This window comes from Heterodontus francisci, chromosome 18 (genome assembly GCF_036365525.1).
Source record: "Heterodontus francisci isolate sHetFra1 chromosome 18, sHetFra1.hap1, whole genome shotgun sequence".
Taxonomy (NCBI): Eukaryota; Metazoa; Chordata; class Chondrichthyes; order Heterodontiformes; family Heterodontidae; genus Heterodontus; species Heterodontus francisci.
The window spans coordinates 33082070-33093230 of NC_090388.1; the positions used below are offsets into that span (position 1 = coordinate 33082070).

The following is an 11161-nucleotide window of genomic DNA, read 5'->3' on the forward strand; positions in this document are numbered from 1 at the left end:
ATATGTTTTGGGTGGGCGCCTGCACCATTAACAGTGCAACTATGGTGCCCGCCTCTGGTGGAGAGGGTGGAATATTGCTGTGGTGCCTTGCCACAGAGTAAGTGGCCCATTGCTGATATTTAAAAGTTTAAGAAGATTCCCCATTATTCAAAAGCCCAGTTTCCCATCTGTCCCTCCCCAACAGTTCTAAGGGTGCACCACCACAAGGATCGCAGCAGTTCAAGACGACAGCTCACCACCACCTTCTCAAGGGCAATAAGGGATGGGCAATAAATGCTGGCCTAGCTAGCGATGCCCACATCCCACAAACAAATAAAAAAAGAGGACCCAGCCCGATCCTCCCAGCAGTGGCAAGGCTCCATGGCGGCCCCCCGCCACTGGGCGATGGGACCTGCATCTACATATTTAAATCAATTACATGAATAAATTTAAATGAATGCACCCACAATCTTCCGCGCCCGCCGTGATCCTCAGTGCAGCGACGGGCACTCCTGTGCCTTCAATTCCCCGTCTGGCGAAAGCCAGTGTGACACTGGTGGGGAGGGGGAAGGAGTTAATATTTCCAGTGCGGGGAGAAAACGGGTTCAAATAAATGTAATGCGTGTAGGGGATGGTGGGAAGGGGTGATCTTTAAACTTTGTGCAGTCTTGGGGGGGTGGGGAGCGGATGATCAGATTTAAAAAGTAAATGTTTTGCGGGGGAAGGACAAATAGTTAATGCAATTGTTATTGGGAAGTGGGAAAGGGATGTTAGAATTTTATTTGATAAATTTTGGGAGGTATATTTAAACAAATTTAGATATGCCGGCATGGTTGGCTGCCCTTTACAAATGGTGCTAGCGCCTGCGCACAGGAAGCTGACACCATTGCTGGCGTCGGACAGCCCACCCCCTCCATGTGATTCAGGGTGTCGGCCCACCCCAGCTATTTAAATGAGCCGCCGCATGGGAGATCACAGCGGCTCTTCAGGAGCAAATTTGGGCTCTTAAAATCCAGCCCAATATGCGAGGAACGCACAAGTGTCCAATATTGTTAGGAAAGTAGAATGTATGATATACTTCCCTCATTACCTGGTGTCACAAAACATGATAAACTGTTTCCAGTTGTGGGTGAGCCCAGAAAAAGGGGCATAAATACAAGTTAGCCACTAACAGATCAAATAAAGATTTTAGGAGGAGTTTCTTTGCACGGAGAGTGCTGAGAAAGTGGAAATTGCTGCCACATGGAGCGTTGAAGCAGAAAGCATTAATGTATTTAAGGAGAGGCTTGATGCATACATGAGGGGGAAGAGAATACAGGAATATGGGGTTGGGGCTCATGTGGAGTGCAAACACTAGCATAGATCAGTAGTACTGAATGGCCTGTTTCTGTGCTGTAGATTCTATGTAACAGAATAATATGGTCGAAACGCAGTTCCAAAATCTTACCTTCAATCTCACAGATTGGTGTATATTTTCTAAAGCTTCATATATTTCACCCAGTACAGAATTTCCAGATAACAGTAACTTGAAAGTATCTTCCAGTATGAAATCTTTAGTGATGCGATCAGCAAAAGCTATGCTATCATCTGCCTCAAATACAGGCTGTTGGTGCACCTAGGCAAAAGAAAGTTAATTGTAAATCTTATTTCATCAGTCTCTTTAAAGTCCTTCAAATTACAAATACATATTCAAATTAATTGAATATGTTTAAATTCCTGACCCATATACTCATATACCCATAAGGTTAAAGAAGAATTTCACAGAACATATTCTAGAATAAATCATAAACAACTGGAATCATGGGACTTGATGTTGTGTTGGAGGCAGGCCTCCCTGCACCAGGCAGAAAAGGCAGGGGAACCCCCCCTCTGCATTTTCGCAGCCCCGCTGGAGAGATCCTCTGGTGTTTTTCAATTAAGGATTCATGAGCCAGGATCCCCGCCCCTTTAAAGAAGGGTGGTGGTGGTGAAGTCCAGGGGGAGGGGTGTCCCGGGGGGTAATGTTGTTCCCATTGGGGGCACCAATTGCCCATGGAGAGTCCCCCCGACCAAGCTCGCAGGGAGGGTGCTTCACATGGCGGAGGCCCCCCATCCCCACTGCTGGTAAGATCCCAACGGCGGTGGTACCAGGCTCTTAATTGGCTATTAATAGGCCACTTAAGAGCCTGAATTGGCCTCTGGGTGGAATGGCCGCCTCCGGGAAGATCACGGTGACAGGGAGGCAACGGACCCTCCGCCCCGCCGTCTCCCCCGTCACCCATTGCAATACTCCGTGCCCCCCTGCCCCACCTCCTTCAGGGGGCCCATAAAATCCCGGCCATGGTTTATAACCAAAATATGGGCAGTAATTTCTTGGAGCTTTTGCAGCATTAACTATGATTGCTGTTTTCTGCAAGCAAATTTGTGTGCAAGGGATATATGCTGGTTTTATGCTGAAACATCAGTACATGCATGTCCAATTTTACTGCTACTTCCAAGATACTTCTGCTCAAACCCTCAGCATAGCTCTACCCCCATGCAAATGACCAGCTCGTGCAAGTTTCCTGCATTTACACCTGAAATGTGCTGGGGTAGCTTTACACCCAAACATTTAGGTGCACCTTGGCCTGAAGTGTTCAGAACAAATATGTTCCCACAAAGAAGGTGGGACTCCCAAATCTAGAGCCCCTTGGGTTTCAAGCAGCACACACGGTGGGATAAGGCAAAAGAGGGAAGCTTATGTTAGATGTCGAGAGCTCAATACTGCAGAAAGCCTCGAGGAGTATAGAAGGTGAATGGGTGAAATTAAAAAGGAAATTAGGAAAGCAAAGAGAGGGCATGAAAAAATATTGGCAAGCAAAATCAAGGAAAACCCAAAGCTGTTCTATAAATATATAAAAAAAAGCAAGAGGATAACTAAGGAAAGATTAGGGCCTACAGAGACCAAAAAAGTAACCTGTGTGTGTGGAGGCGGAAGACATGGGCATGGTTCTTAATGAATAATTTGTGTGTCTTCACAAAAGAGGGGGATGATGCAGACATTGTAGCTATGGAGAAGGATTCTGGCATGGACGTGATGGGCCAAGTGGCCTCTTCTGTGCTGTAAATGACTCTATTCCATGGTATAAACACAGTGAGAGGAAATATTAAGGAGTTCAGCATTTTGGATAGTACATAAATCGCTAGACCTGGATGAAATGTATGCAAGGCTGTTAAAAGGAAATAGTGGAGGCTCTGACCATCATTTTCCAATCCTCTCTGGCTACAGGTGTGGTGCAGGAGGACTGCTAACATTGTACCCTTGTTGAGAAAGGGAAGGATTGAGTAATTACAGACCAGTCAATCTAACCTCAGTGTTGGGCAAATTATTGGAAAAAATTCTGAGAGACATTTAGAAAAGAAGTATTAATCAAGAATAGTCAGCATGGATTTGTTAAAGGAAGTACATGTCTGACTAACTTGATTGAATTTTTTGAAGAGGTAACAAGGAGTGTTGTTGAGGGTCACGCATTTGATGTAGTCTCCATGGATTTTAGCAAGGCTATCGACAAGGTTCCACATGGCAGACTAGTAAGAAAAGTGAACGCCCATGGGATACAAGGGAAAGTGGCAAGCTGAATCCAAAATTGGCTCAATGGCAGGAAACAAGGGGTAAAATGGGTGTTTTTGTGATTTGAAGGCTGTCTTCTATGGGGGTTCGCAGGGCTCGGTACTGAGTCCATTGTGTTTCATGGTAGACATCAACAATTTAGATATAAAATGTTGGGGCATGATTTTGAAGTTTGCCGATGATACAAAAATTGGCCATGTGGTTGATAGTGAGGAAGTAAGTTTGAGACAGTAGCAAGATATCTATGGACTGGTTAGGAGGGCAGGAAAGGAATTTGATCTGATCTTCTTCTTCTTCTTAGGCAGTCCTTCAGGAATGAGGATGACTTTCTTCCACTCCACGGTTGTGGCCCTTGGGTGCTGAATACTACAATTCTGGATCTGCGCACTCTGCCATAGGTAGAGCAGGTGGTGTTTGATGAAGCGAGTGAATGGGGTGCTTGAATTTCCGAGCGCTCCTTCCGCTGTTTGCACTTGGTCGCTGCCTGTGCATGTCGACGTTGTTCAAACTGGCTGGCACCATTGTGGATACTTCTTCTCCACTTTGGGTGATCTCGGGCAAGAGATTCCCATGAATCAGTGGAGATGTCACATTTTTTGAGGGAGGCTTTAAGAACATCCGTGTAATGTTTCTTCTGCATTCCTGGTAGCCTCTTGCCATGATGGAGCTCGGAGTAGAAAGCTTGTTTTGGGAGTCTTGTGTCAGGCTTGCGGATGATGTGGCCCACCTAACGTAACTGACTAGCCATGATCAGTGGCTCGATACTGGGGATGTTGGCCTGAGAAAAGAAACTGATATTGGAGCACCTGTCCTGCCACTGAATTTGCAGGATCTCGTGGAGGCACTGCTGGTGATATCTCTCCAGGGCTTTGAGATGTCTGCTGTACAGTGTCCATGTTTCCGACGCATACAGGAGGGCAGGTAACACTGGAGACCATGAGCTTGGTGCCAGGTGTGAGGTCTTTGTCATCAAACACTCTTTTCCTCTGATGACCGAAGGCTGCGTTGGCACACTGGAGATGATGCTGAGTTGCATCATCGATGTCTGCCTTTGCTGAAAGGAAACTCCCAAGGTATGCGAAGTGATCCAGTGGTTTGCCATGGATCTTGATAGCCATGGGGGGTTGGAGGGAGGCAGTGTTGCGCTGTGACCTCAGCACAACCCCAGCCTGACAGGCAATCGAAAAGGCCATCTGACAGCTAAAAAAAAATAAGGCCGCCGGCATAAACGGAATTCCTGCAAAAATTCTAAAATACGGTGGAGAGGCACTCTTGACTCTTCTCCCTCATCTGGAAGGAGGAGAGCATGCCAGGGAATCTCCGAGATGCTGTAATTGTGACCACCTTCAAAAAAGGCGACAAGACCGACTGTGGTAACTACAGAGGGAGATCCCTGCTGTCCGCCACAAGGAAGGTAATCGCAAGAGTCCTTCTCAATCACCTCCTCCCCGTGGCTGAAGAGCTCCGACCAAATCACAATCTGGAAAACTCCAAGAAAAATGTAAGGAACAGCAGCAACCTTTATACATGGCCACGTTTGACCTCACAAAGGCCTTCGGCTCATCAACCGGGAGGGATTATGGAACATCCTCCTCAAATTTGGCTGCCTGGAGAAATTCGTCACCATCCTTCGCCTGCTGCATGACGACATGCAAGCTGTAATCTTCGCCAACGGATCTGCCACTGACCCAATCTGAGTGCAAACTGGGGTCAAGCAAGGCTGTGTCATCGCACCAACGCTCTTTTCCATCTTCCTCGCTACAACACCACCTCTTCTTGAAACTCCCTGTCGGAGTAGATCTACTGTACAGGACGAGCGGGAAACTATTTAACCTACGTTGCCACCAGTCCAGAACCAAGGTCACCCCAACCTCTGTTATCGAGCTGCAGTATGCTGACAATGCTTGCGTATGCGCACACTCAGTAGCCGAGCTTCAAACCCTCGTCAATGCATTCACGGAAGGCGTATGAAAGAATCGGCCTTAAGTTAAACATCTGGAAGTCAAAGGTCCTCTACCAGCCTGCTCCCGATCTGATAATGTGTTTGGGGAGGGCAAACAAGGCAAGGGAATACACAATAATTGGTAGGATACTGAGAAGCGCAGAGGAACAGAGTGACTTTGGAGTGCACGTTCACAGATCCCTGAAGGTGGCAGGACAGGTGTATAATGTATTAAAAAGGCATATGGGATACTTTCTTTTATTAGTTAAGGCACAGAAATGGGGAAAAGCCACTGTGTAAGGTCCTCCTGCCATAGTATACCAAGGGTCTGGAACCTGTGTAAAACCCCTCGGGCTGGATACACCAAAATGTTTTTTGCTGTGTAATATCAATGTACATTGCATATAAAATGGAATGGCAAGAATTGTGAGGCACTTCATGTTTCTGTATCAAAGAAATCTGATCTCTATTGTACTTCCCGAAATGTGAAATTTGAACTATTGAACTGTTTTGCATGTATTTTTGCTAATTTTTATGAATAAAGCCTATTTTTGGAAAATAAAAGATAAGGCATAGAATATAAGAGCAGGGCGGTTATGCTAGAATTATATAAAACACTAGCTGGTCCACAGCTAGAGTTCTGCATACAGTTTTGATCATTCCATTACAGGAAGGATGTTGCCAGGAGTGGAGAATTTCTTTGGAATGGAAGAGACTGAGGGGAGATTTAATTGAGGTGTATAAAATTATGATGGGCCTAGACTTATTGGATAGGAAGGACCTATTTTACTTAGTAAACAGGTTAATAACTGGTGGCAGAGATTTAAAGTAATTGCTGGAAGGATTAGAGGGGAGTTGAGGATAAATTTTTTAAACCAGAGATTGGTGGGGACTCAATGGCTGAAAGGGTGATAGAGGCAGAAACCCTCAACACATTTAAAAAGTACTTGGATGTACACTTGAAGGGCTGTAACCTACAAGGTTACAGGCCAAAAATTTGATAAGTAGGATTAGGCTGGTTGACACTTTTTCAGCCGGCACAGGTATGATGGGCTGAATGGCCTCCTTTTGCACTGTAAATTTCTATGATTCTATAAGCCATTTGGTATCTATGTAACTGAGATTTCTGGTTTGCTAATTTGATAATGATTTTTCTGAGCGATTTCTTTTGAATTCCTCTCACTGAAATCTGCACAATCTGCTGTCAGTCTCAGTGAACCTGAAATTTTTCAGACCCTGTCCGCTCCCATGTTTTCAGTAGAACTATGCAGCTGGAATAGTCTTCACAATGGGAATATCACTGTTCTGCAAAATAATGCAGAGGGAAAAGGTACTGACAGTGAGGTGCAATGGCAGGAGTTCGCAGTCAAGTCACTGTGGGCCCCTATTAGCGTTGTTGCATTTGCGCTCCTTTTATGCTGGATTTTACATTCCAGCAGAGGCAAATACACTCTGCAAAAATTTTGGACATAAATTTCCATTGGCAAGATCAGCATAGAAACTAGTGTAAATTTTGATGTAATTTTGGCTTAAAAGGGATGATGAAGGAAATTCCAGGCCATTATTGCATCTCCAGTTGAGAATGTTACCCCAGGAAACAATTTGGAGTATTGTAATATAGGAAAACATATGATACAATTGACAACCATATATGTAATACACACCATTCACACTTAATTCTTCAACAAAAGTCACTTTTGGTTGATTCAGATGTGTAACTCATTACAAAACTTTTTAAAAACAAATCTCACGCACTGTCTGGCCTTCAGATCAAAGTCAACATCTTTGTGCTGCTTTTTGAATCTGGGCACTAAAATACATTTCAGCTCTCAGATCATTTATGTTTTACTGACCTCTAGTGGATTTAGTCACTTTCTGCATTTTTTTCATTGTGCAACAATGGTGACCGCGGTGACTGCAATAACTACCGTGGAATCTCCCTAATCAGCACAGTGGGGAAAGTCTTCGCTCGTGTCGCCTTAAACAGGCTCCAGAAGCTAGCTGAGCGCGTCTGCCCTGAGGCACAGTGTGGCTTTCGTGCAGAGAGATCGACCGTTGACATGCTGTTCTCCATTCGTCAGATACAGGAGAAATGCCGCGAACAACAGATGTCCCTCTACGTTGCTTTCATTGATCTTACCAAAGCCTTTGACCTCGTCAGCAGACGTGGTCTCCAGACTACTAGAAAAGATCGGATGTCCACCAAAGCTACGAAGTATCATCACCTCATTCCATGACAATATGAAAGGCACAATTCAGCATAGTGGCGCCTCATCAGACCCCTTTCCAATTCTGAGTGGCGTGAAACAGGGCTGTGTTCTCGCACCTACACTGTTTGGGATCTTCTTCTCCCTGCTACTCTTACATGCGTTCAAGTCTTCAGAAGAAGGAATTTTCCTCCACCCAAGATCAGGGGGCAGGTTGTTCAACCTTGCCCATCTAAAAGCGAAGACCAAAGTACAGAAAGTCCTCATCAGGGAACTCCTCTTTGCTGACGATGCTGCATTAACATCTCACACTGAAGAGTGTCTGCAGAGACTCATCGACAGGTTTGCGGCTGCTTGCAATGAATTTGGCCTAACCATCAGCCTCAAGAAAACGAACATCATGGGACAGGACGTCAGAAATGCCCCATCCATCAATATCGGCGACCACACTCTGGAAGTAGTTCAAGAGTTCACCTACCTAGGCTCAACTATCACCAGTAACCTGTCTCTCGATGCAGAATTAAACAAGCGCATGGGAAAGGCTTCCACTGCTATGTCCAAACTGGCCAAGAGAGTGTAGGAAAATGGCGCACTGACACAGAACACAAAAGTCCAAGTGTATCAAGCCTGTGTCCTCAATACCTTGCTCTATGGCAGCGAGGCCTGGACATCGTACGTCAGCCAAGAGCGACGTCTCAATTCATTCCATCTTCGCTGCCTCCGGAGAATCCTTGGCATCAGGTGGCAGGACCGTATCTCCAACACAGAAGTCCTCGAGGAGGCCAACATCCCCAGCATATACATCCTACTAAGCCAGCGGCGCCTGAGATGGCTTGGCCATGTGAGCCGCATGGAAAATGGCAGGATCCCCAGGGACACATTGTACAGCGAGCTCGTCACTGGTACCAGACCCACCGGCCGTCCATGTCTCCGCTTTAAAGACATCTGCAAACGCAACATGAAGTCCTGTGACATTGATCACAAGTCGTGGGAGTCAGTTGTCAGCGATCGCCAGAGCTGCCGGGCAACCATAAAGGCTTGGGTTAAAGTGTGGCGAGTCGAAGAGACATAGCAGTTGGCAGGAAAAAAGACAGAAGCGCAAGGAGAGAGCCAACTGTGTAACAGCCCCGACAACCAATTTTATCTGCAGCACCTGAGGAAGAGTCTGTCACTCTAGAATTGGCCTTTATATGCATTCCAGGCGCTGCTTAACAAACCATTGACCACCTCCAGGCGCTTACCCATTGTCTCTCGAGACAAGGAGGCCAAAGAAGAAGAACGAAGGCTGGAATCTTCCAGACACAGAAAATAATAGAGATTTGGGAACATTTCCAGGTCCCAACCCCGTTGGTGTCTGACATCCGCATGGTGCTGCAATCCTATGGGAGGTGTCCCATTAACAGGCCGTCTTCCCATTCACTATCCAGTTAAGGCCCGGAGCTGTTAGGGCAATCAGTGCGGAGGAGCAGTTTCAGTCATGCGGCTTCATTATTGGGGGTTTGAGAGGAGGCTCTGATGGCCCTCTAACCTGTCACCGGGAGGCCTCTTTTGTGCAGTTGCCGGGCTCCGGACTCAGCGGGGGGCCGGTCCGACACCAGGAAAGTTTTGATGGCGTAGAATATGGCCCTTGATTGGGGCCTTAATTGGATCGATTGGCTGCCCGTCTCCATGGGCCCAGAGGTGGAACGGTGTCGGCGTGCCATCCCAATGGGATTTTCTGTACTTTCCCAGCTCCCCTCACTTCCAAAGCCATTTCCAAGGGACCAGGAAGATTTCAGCCTAAGGTGTCATGATATTACACATTCCAGGCTCAGGCCTGAGTTATGCTGGTGACTGCATCTCAGAGTAGGTCTCACTGAATTAAATAACAAAGGAACACAGTACCTGTGTACTTGGATGCACATGCAAAGTTTGGCTCCCTGGGTAGCTAATCTTTAATGACCTTAGAGAAGCTTTTTTCATCCCTTAGAGACATAGAGTTATACAGCACAGCAACAGGCCCTTCAGCCCATCGTTTCTATACTGGCCATCAAGCACCTAACTATTCTAATTTCCAGCACTTGGCCCGCAGCCTTGGATGCTATGACGTTTCAAGTGCTCATTTAAATACTTCTTAAATGTTGTGAGGGTTCCTGCCTCTACCATCACTTCACGCAGTGTATTCCAGATTCTAACCACCCTCTGGGTAAAAAAAAAAATTTCCTTAAATCCTCTCTAAACCTCCTGCCCCTTACCTTAAATCTATGCCCCCTGGTCATTGACCCCTCCGCTAAGGAAAAACGTCTCTTCCTATCTAACCTATCAATGCCCCTCATAATTTTGTATACCTCATGTTCCTCCTCATCCTTCTTTGTTCTAAGGAAAACTACCCTAGCCTTTTCAGTCTGAAATGCTCCAGCCCAGGCAACATCCTGGTGAATTTCCTCTGCACCCTCTCCAGTGCAATCACATCCTTCCTATAGTGTGGTGCCCAGAACTGTGCACAGTACTCCAGCTGTGGCCTAACTAGCGTTTTATACAGCGTTTTATACAGCTCCATCATAACCTCCCTGCTCTTATAGTCTATGCCTCTTTCATAATGTCACAAATAACCAAATAATTTCAATGACCCAACAACCAACCAGGCATTTTTAATGTGTGCATTCACAGCTGACTGGAATGGTACCATATCCCATAAGAAGCTCACTTGGCGTGAGATTACCTATTATAGGTGCTCTCAATTCTTGCAGGAGTGGGCTGAGCAATCTGTTTGCCAACTTGACTCGAGTTATACTGACACTATCAGATGTACCCATTGTTTGTGTATATATCCCAGCTGCACAGTTAAGATTAACTAATCTTTTATAACACTTATTTGACGGAACTGTTTCCTATTTCAAAAATACATCAGTGATTTTATCATTCTTCTTGTTGAACTTTCTGATGGCGGGAAAACCATAATGTTGGCTTTATGGGTAAATGAAGAGTTGGACATTGCCACTGATGAAATAAATTGGTTCGTCTGATCGTGCTGGCAGCAGCAACTGTTTAGCTTTTATATTGGTAGCAGTTTGTTCTGGAGACAGACAGGAAAATAAGTTCCTGCATTGGTTCTCAGTCAATATTGAGGCAAACACACTAGAGGTGATTATAACACCAACAGGAATAGGGCAGTAAAAATCACTGTTGATTACTGCTCCATTCCTGCTGCAGTTAAAATCGCTGCTGATTACTGCTCCATTTCTGCTGTAGTTAAAATCGCTGTTGATTACTGCTCCATTTCTGCTGTAGTTAAAATCGCTGTTGATTACTGCTCCATTCCTGCTGCAGTAAAAATCACTGTTGATTACTGCTCCATTCCTGCTGCAGTTAAAATCGCTGCTGATTACTGCTCCATTTCTGCTGTAGTTAAAATCGCTGTTGATTACTGCTCCATTTCTGCTGCAGTTAAAATCGCTGTTGATT

General features: G+C 45.7%; 1 protein-coding gene across 1 annotated transcript in view; it reads right to left on the reverse strand.

Annotated features, from left to right (window-relative positions):
* cped1 (cadherin-like and PC-esterase domain containing 1) overlaps positions 1-11161 on the reverse strand; it is a 312821-nt gene that overhangs the window by 180502 nt on the left and 121158 nt on the right. Inside the window, exon 9 of the mRNA XM_068050516.1 lies at positions 1427-1594. Within this exon, the coding sequence (XP_067906617.1) occupies positions 1427-1594 (168 nt within the window). The remainder of the gene's footprint in view (positions 1-1426; positions 1595-11161) is intronic.